Genomic DNA, 13,295 nt, shown 5'->3' with positions numbered 1-13,295 from the left:
CCAAACTCAGTGACATGACACAAAGACCACACAAGACATTAAACATTCAGATGAGTTTGAGACAGATGACAGTGCCAGTCTGAGTCAGCACAGGTTTATTTCATTTCACTCACAGACAGCATGGTTAAAAACTTTATGTTCAGATAGAAAAACATGATTCATTTCATCTGCTTTGCATATGGCCTGTGACATTCAGAAGGCAGTGTACAGGAATGGGAGTAAATAAAAACACTGCACATGATTGACAAATTCCACTTCCCCTCGTGAATAAACATATGACAGAATTGCAGCTTAAACTGATAAAAGTCGTGTGAGGGAGGGATCACTCACTGCTCCAAATACATAAGGGTGCAGTACCCCTGTCACCATGGACACACTGGCCCCTGGTTAAGTTTATGCTCAGTGATGCACAGAATTTTCTGTCCAATCACATGACACGATTCATTTGTGTGTCTCTTTAAAAGCAGTCCTGTTTAAAACACAGCATTGGGCGGCGCAGTGGTGTGTTCAGATGAGCCATCACAGCTGCTCCTGAGGTAAGTCTGTAAACACAAAAAGCAGAGGTTCTTGAGATTTTTGAGCACTTCTGTCTCATCTGATTCATCATGCTCAGAATGATAGTCGTTACTCTGGGAATGCAAAAACACTCGATATAATGTTCAATTGCACCATAACAGTACAATGGAGATGGACAGTGACTGACCAGTGCCCATCCCCAGTTTCCGGAAGTACATTTCTGATGTACTTTTCCTAAAGACTTTGAAAGCTCAGTGCAAATCAGCTCTATGGTAACTAATGAAGACAAGACCTATAATTAGAGCCTGACCACAAATGTGCTCGGAGGGCGAGCCAGCGACTTGTCCAACTCACATTTGTGTGAGAGCCCCATTGCATAATTAATTTGTATAATTTTCAGGAAAATCACAACACTCAAGCAGTAGATTTGTGGTATCAAAAATTTGAGTTCACTGAGCTCCAATTTTGAGTGAAGGCGCAGAGAAGAAATACTGAAAGACGGCTCAGTAGCCCCACCTCAAAAATCGATTTATAAAATCACTCATCATAATCTTCTAACATTTCCTCCAACAGTTTTCATCAAGAACACTTCAACCATGCCCCACGTTTTATTTAAAATATGGGACATCTTTGAAGTATAAAAATCCTTTTAACTTTTACAAAAATGGTCTGATTTGGACAGACTCAATGTAGCATTTGTGTGTTTTGATGATCTGGACATAATGATATGTGAATTTAAGTTTCATCTTTAAAAGTGCCTCTCCAGACCGCCGGCAAAGTTAAAATGGGACAGAAACATTTTGCATGTTGTAGACTAATAAAATTTGGTGCACTCACTCTATGTGATTCTGAACCAAAAGCCAATGAAGACCACAGAAGTACACATTTGCATGGTCGCCCTTCAAAAAAAGTCAATGGGAAGTGAAAAAAATTTGTTGTCATAACCCAATGAAATTTGGGACTCTCATTCTTTATGTGACCCTGAGCAAAAAAATTCTACGGGGACCATTTTAAATCAATATATGCAGATGGCTAAAATCTAGACCTCGTAATTTAACAAACTTGTCCAAGGATTTTTATCCAACGGACTCCAAACTGAGGTACCATCATGACATATCTGGGATCAAAAAGTTAAAAGAATTTACATAAGTCTCAGTGTGTGGTCATACTGAGCTCTTTACAAAGCAGCCATTTTGAAAGCATATAACTTATTGTAGCTTTTGCATCTGATTCAGACAAACCCAATGAAGCATCTGTGTATTTTGATGAGCTGGACAAAATGATGCATGGATTAAAATTCAATCTTTAAAAATGGCTCTCCTGCACCCCCTGCTTTTAAAATGGACTGGAAACATTTATCTCCAATTTGACACTGGAAATGTTGAATGATATGTCAAGGCAAGGTTGATATGCAGCTCTCTCGCTGTGGCGTGCCCTGCTGCAGTCACAAACGTTGCGAGGGCTCTTAATCACTGCTTGAAGTTTTCATTTTATTTAAAATCTGTTTCTGAAGCTTTATAAACTGCCGATTTATTTGATAATTTTGCCAAATTTTGCGTTTTAAACATGCTTTTTAGTCTTAAAACAACTGAGTTGTGGATACTAATTAGCACATAGCTGGTTAGCCTCTGCATTACCTTTTTTTATATTTGAGTTTTTCAAAAAAGGAAACTGAATGGAAAATTTACTTTTAGAACCAGAACAGACCGCACTGTGGACGGGCCTGTTGCGCTGTGTCACTTCTCCAGCACCATTTAGCAAAACAGTAGGGTTATGCTTGTGTTCCTTCTGATGTATTCTATATTTTTTTTAACTTAATATTCATAACACAGGCTTTAAAATGCTCTAATGTTTGATTTTTTTTAACTTTGACATTTATAGTGTAACATAATGAAGGTTCATAACAATTTAGGTTTACTGATAATTCACATAAATAAAATAGGAAACGCTTGATTTGCTCTGAGCCTAAACTACTGAAATCCTCGTGTTGTGATGTAATCTGTTATGTATTCTACCAATAATCTCATATCTGTAGTCATATTCAGCTGCATACTCTTTGTTTTGTGTGCACTGTACTTGGACTAAACTCGTAAAGTGGGATTTCTCCACCGGACTTGCCTTCCATGCCATCTCTATAATATACAGTACTAAGCAATAACTCCTTTAATCGATGAGTACACTATTTAGAAAATGTGTTGCTAAGTATTCACTTAGGCCTATTGACACATCTAATATTGTCCTGGCTGTGAATGTTGTCTATAAAAATGTACTCAACCGGCAACTTGGCTTCAGCTGTGCAAAAAACATGTCCTATTACCGGGTTTCAGATGACATCACAACATTTTATATGCCTATCATATTTAATACAGATAGGGGGCAGCTAAAATGCAGACTTTTGTTGTAATACAGTGACTTCTAGGGTCATCACATTCTAGAATCTGAAAACCACCAATAGTTGTGTTCATATGACATCAAGGGCGAGGTGGGGCTCTGAAATCTACAGAGAGTGAGTACGGCAAAGTATCAATAGGCCGCTCTCTTAATCTGAAATTAAGCCATCAAATTCTAGAATGTGAACTCAACCTATCACTGGGTTTCAGATGACCCCACAACATTCTATAGGTGAATAAGATTTAACACAGATGAGGGGCTGTTAAAATACATATATTTTAAAAATGCAGATTTCTATTGTTAAAGCGAGATCTTGGGTCTAGTCACTAATAGAAATTATCAAGTCCAACATTTGTGAATTTCCCTCTTAGATATTTCATAGGAAAGGAAAGTGTAATGAATTGATATCTTGCAGTGACATCACACTTTGGGTGTACTGCATGTATGTCTATGGTGGAATGTTCAGCAGTTACCATCCTGACACAATGCACACATTAGGAAAAACGGTCAAATCAGTTTTAAGAGCCAAGTCTGAAATTCAAGAAAAAATACAAAACTGATTTAAACAGCATATTTTCAGGAGACTGTGATCAATAGGAGAGTTGATGGTCTTGTGTAAGTGTTTGATTTTCAACAAAAAGAGTGAGAGTGTGTTACTAAATGAAAAATGTATGGATAATGCTAGTTAGCTTGTGACTGAATTTGATTTGAGAGGGACTTGTTTAACAGCACAAATTAATTGTTGTAATTCCAACCAAATCAGCTCTTTCTGGTCAGATTGTGTTAAAATAAAGAATAAATAAAAAATAAAAATTAACAAAACCTCAGAAAGAGGTTGCTGGGGATATGATGCTAACTCTAGGCGTTAGCATCATACCCCCAGCAAGCATGAATATGCGAGGCTCATTGTACAAACTGTTTTCAAAATGCATTCATTAAATTAGTAATTCATTTATTAAATTTCAGTTAAATAAACACATTCAAAAACTCATTCCATATTATCAAGTGCCTAAAGTTCAACAACTTGTTGAAAATTACCTATTTTAATATAATTTGGTCATGTTTGGCGGGCCGGATTAATAAACCCAAAGGGCTGTATGTGGCCCCTGGGCTGTAGTCACCAATTTGTGGGACTTTTGTGATCAAGTGACAACACAATAATTAAAAAACAGAAAAAAAAAAAAAAAAAAAGTATCAGCTTTTATGAGAAACAGCAACAGCAGTAGCAGTACAGAGGTGTAGCTGGATGAGCGGGAGCTGGCGTGAGTGGAGCAGGCAGCTCTAAAACAATCAGAGGCGCAGCAAGCCGGTTCACTTCTTGGCTAATCATCATTGACAGGACTCATTTACACTGTGATGAATCTCCGGAATCATACCACCTCCAAAATTAGACCAGTCATGAAATATGACTCGCTACAGTTGTTCACAAGATCTACTTTTGCTTTGTGCATGGGACACAATTTACCAATGTGCCAACTTAGGTCAAATAAGGGCACTGCTTTTTTAGATCTTCCTGGGGAGATGCATAGGTCAGTTGATCAATTCCTCTAGTGGGGGCGATAATGCAGATCCAAGGTTAATCCAAGCATTTTGTCAGTGGAATATCTCGTTTCAGGTCAGGTCTCGAGGGGGTCACTATACCGGTTACAGATGAGGGCGTGGTCTCGGGTAAGGTGGTCCTCGGCAAGTTAGAATGCTGTTTACGTGCATTTTAGAGTGGAATTACTCCACTTTCAGGGCAACTCTCAAACTGTTTACTTGCACTGCCTTTAGCAAGAGAAACTTAACTAGAGGTTTAGGAAAGTATAGCGATTAAATATTTTGGATCCCCAGAAACATAGAGATGGCACTTTTGGGGACATCAGCATGCTTTCCCCACATCCTTAAAGAGAGAGACGAGAGGGGAGGGATGGCGTCTCGGAAGATAGCAAAAATCCGTGGCATATTGGAAAAAGTAAAAGAAATAGAAGGAGAACACAGGGACTAGTCCGTGCAGGCTGTTTTCGCAGTAGTTTTCTATTGCGGCCTCGGTGGGTCAAACTTTAGTGCAAAAGAGGATCTGCAAGTGATTTAGCACCAGGTTCTCCACAAACATGAGGTGCAAGATAGGAGAGGGGCTACCCGTGTTGGCCGTGCCCCAGCCCTGTCACGAACGGCTCTGCTCACCAACCCCCTCGGGCTGGCTATCCTTGACCACTTAAGGATCCACAGCGCTACGGCATCACGTTTAGGGGGGATTCTGACTTAGAGACATTCAGTTATAATCCCACAGATGGTAGCGTCGCCCCATTAGTGGGTGAACAATCCAACACTTTATGTTTAATTATGCTTCACAATGAAGGAAGAGCCGACATCGAAGGATCAAAAAGCAGCGTCGCTATGAACGCTTGGCTGCCACAAGTCAGTTATCCCTGTGGTAACTTTTCTGACACCTCTTGCTTAAAACCCAAAAAGTCAGAAGGATCATGAGGCCCCGCTTTCACGGTCTGTATTCATACTAAAAATCTAGATCAAGCAAGTTTTTGCCCTTCTGCTCCACGGGAGGTTTCTGTCCAGTGTTGATGGCCTTTCTACAACAGATGAGTTTCTTACACACTACAACACACACCTCCACCACATACTCAACACCATAGCCCCACTCAAAACTCGGTCCGCCTCATTCACTCACTCTGCACCCTGGTACACCCCCGCCCTCAGACACCTCAAAACACAAGCAGGAAAACCGGACTCATCATACACAAAGACATGTTCATCTCACACATCCTCCATTACAAACAGTCCATATTCACAGCAAGATCCACTTACTACTCTAATTTAATCAGTTCACATGAAGGTAACTCAAAAACACTATTCTCACTCCTCTCACAGATCACAAAACCGCCGGACTCACTTCCACCTCACCTCTATTCCTCAGAATTCTGCAATAACCTGGCTGCTTTCTTCACCACCAAAATTCAACTGATCCACCAGCAACTCAAACCCACCTGTTTCATCTTCCGTTTTCCCAACGCACCTGCTTTCTTCTTTCACCCTGCCCTCTGTCACCCAAATCTCCACTTTCATTCAGAACTCCAAATCCTCCACCTGTCAACTGGACCCTCTCCCTACTGTCCTCATCATAACCTCCATCCCTGCACTGTCCCCCCTCATAACTGATATCATTCACTCCTCTCTCACCTCCAGTACTGTTCCCTCCACCCTCAAAATTGCTGCCGTCACTCCGATACTCAAAAAACCCGGTTCTGATCCCTCTGACCTCAATAACTTTCGCCCCATTTCAAACCTACCCTTCATTTCCAAACTCCTTGAGAAAACTGTTGCTGCCCACCTCAACACCCATCTAACATCTACGAACAATTTCAATCTGGCTTCCGTCCCCTCCATAGCACTGAAACTGCCCTTCTGAAAATGTCTAACGACCTCCTCCTCTCTGCTGACTCTGGTTCACTCTCCATCCTCCTCCTGCTAGACCTCAGTGCAGCATTTGACACTATTTCACACTCCATCCTCCTCGACAGACTTTCCTCCATTGGTATCTCTGGTACTCTGGTTCCACTCCTACCTCTCAGATCGCTCTCAGTTTATTCAGCTCAAGTCATTCACCTCACACCCCTTCCCTGTCATGTCAGGTGTTCCTCAGGGTTCTGTCCTCGGTCCTCTGTTCTTTTTAATCTATCTTCTCCCCCTTGGTCCATCTTTAGAAAACATCACATTCACTTTCACTGTTACGCGTATGACACCCAGCTCTACATTTCCAGTAAACCCAACTCCACACTTCCACCCTCCTCCCTGATAGACTGCCTCACAGAAATACAAACCTGGTTCACCTCAAACTTCCTCAAACTTAAGGGCAATAAAACAGAACTCCTACTCGTCGGCACCAAATCCACCCTAAGCAAAATAAATCCTTTTTCCATATCCATTGATGGCTCCTCTATCTCCCCCTCCCCTCAGGTAAAGAGTCTGGGTGTCATCCTCGACAGCACACTTTCCTTCACCTCCCATATCAACAACATCACCCGGTCCGCCTACTTCCACTTCAGAAACATCCACCGCCTCCGTCCCTCACTCACCCCACACACCACCGCCATCCTCATCCATAGCCTGGTCACTTCCCGTATAGACTACTGCAACTCTCTTCTGTTTGGATTCCCACAAAAATCACTCCATAAACTCTAACTGGTCCAAAACTCAGCCACCCGCACTATCACATACACACCCTCCCATCACCACATCACACCTGTCCTGCAACAGCTCCACTGGCTCCTCATCACGCACCGTATACACTACAAAATCATACTCCTCACATACAAAGCTCTCCACAACCTGGCCCCTCCATACCTGTCTGACCTCATTCACATTTCCACACCCGCCCGCTCCCTCCGCTCCTCCTCTTCCCTGCACCTCACTGTCCCTCCTGCCCGTCTCGTCACTATGGGGAGCAGAGCCAGCTCTGGAACTCCCTCCCCCATGACCTCCGCAACACACACTCACTCTCACACTTCAAATCTAAACTCAAAACTCATCTGTTTAGAAAGGCCTTCTCACCCTGACCACTCTGACCATAACTGCGCTGTCTTTTAATCTTTAATCTTTGCTTTAATCAATATTTGTTTTTTAATGTATTTTTAATCATTTTACACTGTTTTATTGTCTTGATGTACGGCGACCTTGAGAGCCTTGAAAGGCGCCTAACAAATAAAATGTATTATTATTATTATTATTATTGTCCTTCCTGAGCTCGCCTTAGGACACCTGCATTATGTTTGACAGGTGTACCGCCCCAGTCAAACTCCCCACCTGCCACTGTCCAACATTGTGAGTAGGTTTTTAACCAATCCATCGTTATAACAGTTGGTCCCTCAGTCTGTGGCGCCATTGTCTGGCTGATAAGTGGAATTAGGAGATTGGTATGAATTATGGCTTGTCGTACCAAACCAGGAGGTTTGCTTGTAAACCATACGTAATCAGCACTGTGGCGTGTCTGCTTTTGAACTCTCGGGGTTTGTCAACGGGCACTTAAATTCATGGGGTCCTCTTGTCAAGAAATGAGAGTATGCAGACTCTACAGTCCTTTTGATGTGGCATCCTTTAGTCCATCTGTGAGAAAGTGGGGGTTCTTGCCCGAGTCTCTCTCCTCCCTACACTAGTCTATGTGGTCTTGTACTTGTTCTGGTACGGCTCAAGATCATTCTAAAATTATTCAGGAAAGGTTCATTTCTGTCCTGTGAATGTGACTAGTATTGTTACTTCAAATGTTCTAGTTCTGATACTAGTTTTAGATTTCGATTTTTTGGCAACCCTAGAAAGCGTACAAATTTTGTGATAGTAGTTATGAGGGGATGTGTTGTTTTGATGGCAATATGCTCATATACAAATTATTTGAGAAGTTATTTACAATGTTTTGTCGCTAATAACTCTTAAATGTGCTTTATTGTGAAGAACTGTCAGTGTAATATAAAACTAAATCCTTCTCATCATTTGTATCCACACTATAATCCAAGTTAAATTTCCGAGTTAAAATCAAAATTAATTATCAATTTTTCTCAATGAGTCTCCAATTAACTTTTCCACGCAGCACTTGAGCACTTGGACGAGAGCTCCAGCTGTGAGCCATTGCTTTCTCCATGACACATATGCAGGTTAAATTGGGACGAAACACCTAAATTCCACCCAGAACCACATATCAAATAGAGCTGCTAAACTGGGCATGCCCAGAGGACTAAAGGGGAGAGTGAGGGGAGAGGGGCCTGGAGAACTAAAGGGAGAGTGAGGGAAGAGGGGTCTGGAGGACTAAGGGGAGAGAGAGGGGCCTGGAGGACTAAAGGTGAGAGTGAAGTTAGAAGGTCCTGGAGGACTAAATGGGAGAGTGAGGGGTATAAGTGTGGTTGCACACTTTGAAGTACCGTTTGAAAGGCCCGGCTGATGAAGGGTGCTCCTACGAGTAGCCTTTGTCGACCGCAAAGGCTGACGAAGGCGAGAGTGAGGGGAGAGGGGCCTGGAGGACTAAAGGGGAGAGTGAGGGGAGAGGGGCTTGGGTAATTTTGCAGCTTTCTGGTCAAAAACACCTAAATCTAATTGCTAATAAATTACTTGGAACAGTAGATAATACTATTCAAACACCATATACTCAGTAGTGAAAAAAATAGATTTAGTGTCCAACTTTACAAGTCTTATATTTCACAAAATTGATTCTTGTGAGCTTTGAGCCAAAAACATACCTGGAGTTGTTCTGTTTCATTGTTGACATGTTTGGAAATGTATACAGACTAAAATTTACTCAAAGTTCAAAATGCTCTTTTCCACCTTGTGATATCAGGTAGTGGTAGTTTTCAAGTTAACAGCTACGTTTTACCCTTTGTTCAGTAGGGTAAAACCCTGGAAATTCCAGGGTTGAAATTATCTGAATTATTTTAGTATGACAAAGGTGTTCACTGAGTAGCTGTCGCCTTGGAGATATCGCTCCATATTTGCATAAATTTGACTACAGTTCAACTCGGCTACGCTCAGATCACTTTGATCACGCCTCTTTCCTTTCCACTTCCTCTAGCCTCCTCCCTGCTCCAGCCTGTATAGGAAATAAATAGGAGCTGGTCACTCAAGTCGTTCATGTCACTCTTGGTGTGAGTGTGGTCTAAGTGTGATAAACATGTGTGAATGGAACAAAACACAACTCTAGGTATGTTTGTGATGAGGAAACAACATTATGACATAAATGAGAAAATAGCGTAGTATAGGCCATTTAAGAGCAGCTTTGGTTAGCCATTATCCACCAACCCTGCAGAGATGAAAGATGAAAGCAAGGGACTCAGTGACACTTGTTTGTTGTAAACCTGTTTTGTTCTGTGGCTGCCCTGTGTCACTGTGCATGTGGTCAGGAAGCGGCCATCGGATTCAATTAGCAGTGTGCTAATGGAGCTGCTGGTTTCATGTGGTCAGCTCGTCTGTCTCTGAGGAGGACCCACCCTCAGACTCTCATCATGGTTGTAAACAGTTGTCTTTTGAGTTTAAAAAAAAAACATTTTCAAAATAAGCATAGGCACATAGACTAGTATACGCCCATGGACCACTATGGAACTTACTTGGATGATTGAGAGTTTACACAGATAAGCCCAGATGGTAAAATAAAAGAAAGCACTATCAGTTAATGTTGAAAAGCACATTCCATTGTCTAAAGAAAGTGTATTTATCATCATTGTGGTATTGGCATCGGTACTGCATATCAAGTCTATTTGTTAGTATCGATTTAAAATTTTAGTATCGTGACAACACTAGTTTGCATTAAAGTGATACATTTGTTTGAATGTATATTTAATTGTTTCATTAACCACAAAAGGACAATAAGAAAGATCACTACTTATTATGGGCTCTTGCTCAATTTAATTGTGCACAATTTTTATTTTATTAGTATTATTTATTTATTTTTGACTGCTCCTCATTCTCATTGAAGCCTGTAACATTGGCCTCTGTTAGGGCTGAGGAAGGACACTTGCCCCTAAATGAAGGAGATGACTTCAGAAAATCACTTCCAAGCAGACCCATTTTCCAAAATCCACTTTTCAGAGCTGTTAACCATGTTATAGTCACTTCCTTATCATTTACACTGTCCAAGTTGTATTTGTAGTAATTCATGTATGTTTGAGGAATCTTTAAATTTCTTATTGTCATACTGCCGATCAATCCCCGTTTACATCGCCACTGGTACACACCACAGTGCAGTACTTGCTTCATTCTCCATTTTATATTCTTAATCGGTGACACACATAGGATTCAGCAGCATCGCAGAGTCATTTTGGTGCAAATGGAAAAAAATATTATGCGAAGCTACCCATAAAAGTGGCCAACAGCTAAGTTTACGGCGAAGTCTACTCCCATTGGGCACAGCAGTTATCTAATATCCAAGTCAGTGGACTTGTTTCTTTTATTAAGTAATTTCAGATGAATATTGCAATTTAGAATGTGCAAATAATATAACGATCCATGGATGCACAAATGATTATAATTATAGAGCATACAAAAGCACAATAGGTCTTCTTTAAACTTCATATATCAATAATAATAGTAATGCATTGTACCATAGTGACTGTGACAGAGGCAAATTGTTTAGAAAATAAAAAGTCCTGGTTTTCCTGATTTGAAATTCAGATAATATCAGTCCTAGTTTAATCGTGGTTTCCATGGTTTTGCCCCAGTTGTGACCTAGTTTAGTCCTGATTTAGTACCATTTTTGACCTACTTAGCAGAGGTGGGTAGAGTAGCCAAAAATGTTACTCCAGTAAGAGTAACATTACTTCAGAATAGTATTATTCAAAGAGAAGTGTAATGTAGTAGTAAGAAATTACTCGAGTAAAAAAAGTATTTGCGAAAACTACTACTCAAGTAAGAGTAACTGTAAGAGTAACTGTTGGGACCTAACATCTGATTTATAATTTAAAGTTTATGTAATTTGAAAGGCACAACATTAAATAATGCCCAAAATCTGGTATTTTCAAAGGAGAGACATAAAAATGAGAAATTAAATCATATCTGAAGGAGCAGCTCAAGAAACACAAATCAATTCATATTGTCAATATAAAACTTTCGTCACTTGTAAACAGACTCGCAATGGGAAGCGGAACCAAAACTCAAGTAAGAGTACTGTTAATTCAATAACAATGTTACTTAAGTAGTAGTAACAGTATGCTGCTAGAAAAGTACTCAGAAAAGTACAATTTTCTTTTCTAACTCAAGTAAATGCAACTGAGTACTACCCACCTCTGTAGTTTTGTAGTAATAATGATTGATGAATAAAGTCATGCTGGGCAGAGGCTAGTCATGCAGAGTAAGAGCCCAGTGGGTGTGAGTGGAAAAGGGGCTAGAGAGCTACACCTTACCTAAAGCAGAAGCAGCAGGGTCCACCTGAGAAGCTCCATCTCCTCCATCAGCCTGATCAGGATCTGAGGAGCAGATGACATGACGGTCAGCTTCAAATTCAACAACCTAAAGGAACAGTAATGTGTAGAAGTCTTACCTCTGTGTCCTACAGACGATCCCCCAGAATGTCCTGCAGATTGGGCACTGGGCTGTCCCTCGCACTGTCCACTAGACTCTCCCCCAGATTCTTCTTCTGACTCTCCCCCAGACTCTTCCTCTGACTCTCCGCCAGACCCTTCCTCTGACTCTCCGCCAGACCCTTCCTCTGACTCTCCGCCAGACTCTTCCCCTGAATGTCCCTCAGATTGGGCACTGGGCTGTTCCTCCAGTTGTCTCTCAGACTGTCCCTCAAACTGGGCCCTCGGCTGGCTCTCGGGCTGGCTCTCGGGCTGGCTCTCGGGCTGGCTCTCGGGCTGGCTCTCGGGCTGGCTCTCGGGCTGGCTCTCGGGCTGGCTCTCGGGCTGGCTCTCGGGCTGGCTCTCGGGCTGGCTACTAGATAGTCCACCAGGATGTGCCTCTGATTGTTCTGCAGAATATCTCTCAAACTGTATCCTGGGCTGTCCCTCAGCTCGTCCCTCAGCTCGTCCCTCAGCTCGTCCCTCAGCTCGTCCCTCAGCTCGTCCCTCAGCTCTCCCTAGCTTCTCTGGGTCCCTTTTGGGCTGGGGGCTGGCCTCAGCATTTGGGGGTTTCAGCGGGCTCTCTCCTCCCATACTGCTCCGAGGGGACAGCAGCTCCATCTCCTCACCCCAGTCGGACACGGGTTGGTGGTCCAGGGGACAGAAGGGGCTAAGGGGCTTGGCTGCCTCAGGGGACTCCTGGGGGGTGAGAGGATCCAAGGTGGGAGCCTTGGACCGGGGGGTGCGCTGCTCTTTAGGTGACAGTGAGTGGCGCTCTGTCTTCTTTGGCTCCTCCCCTGGCTCCTCCTCCTCCTCTTCTCCATCACTGGCGTCCTCCCACTGGTCCTCATCATCCTCTGTGGGTTCTTCCCTCTTCGGGGACACAGACTGGAGACAATACAGGTTTTAGTTGAAGTGCGTATGACAGATTTTGATTATTCTTATATAATATACCACAAACTACCACTATCACCAATCAAGAAGCAGTTTGTGAAGAAAAGTTGAAAAATATGTTGAAAATTACAGGAAGCAGCGACTTAATTTTTAGAGAGTTTTTAACATCACATGAGAGAGAATTCTATCAAACAGTTCAGCACAGGAAACACATTGTTCGGATACTTTAACATTATTTCAACAAAATAAAGGTGGTTTCTTTTATGTTATAAATTTGCTCCCTTGCTCCTCGCAGTCCTCCTTCAGAGCCATCACACTACAATTGCCGTGCATCCCACTAATGAAACTGCTGCACATCGCATCAAGTTTTTGAAGTTCTAGTGTACTGTTTTGTATCATGTTTTGTATATTTCTGGAAAATTGTAAGGAGGGATCGAATAGGACCCAGGGGAGATTACTCAACCA

At 42.1% G+C, this 13,295-nt stretch overlaps 1 protein-coding gene across 2 annotated transcripts in view; it reads right to left on the bottom strand.

Moving 5' to 3' along the window:
* Positions 1 to 13,295, bottom strand: part of ccdc9 (coiled-coil domain containing 9) — a 28,597-nt gene continuing 15,302 nt past the window's right edge. For both annotated transcript variants that reach the window (XM_055226152.1, XM_033976541.2), the window contains exons 12-14: positions 11,918 to 12,824; positions 11,781 to 11,843; positions 1 to 542 (exon numbers count right to left, since the gene is read on the bottom strand). In XM_055226152.1, coding sequence (XP_055082127.1) covers positions 520 to 542; positions 11,781 to 11,843; positions 11,918 to 12,824 — 993 coding nt within the window. In that variant the 3' untranslated portion in view covers positions 1 to 519. The remainder of the gene's footprint in view (positions 543 to 11,780; positions 11,844 to 11,917; positions 12,825 to 13,295) is intronic.

This window comes from Periophthalmus magnuspinnatus, chromosome 13 (genome assembly GCF_009829125.3).
Source record: "Periophthalmus magnuspinnatus isolate fPerMag1 chromosome 13, fPerMag1.2.pri, whole genome shotgun sequence".
NCBI lineage: Eukaryota > Metazoa > Chordata > Actinopteri > Gobiiformes > Gobiidae > Periophthalmus > Periophthalmus magnuspinnatus.
The sequence above is the reverse complement of the archived record's forward strand: the minus strand, read 5'-3'. Positions and strand labels throughout refer to the sequence as shown.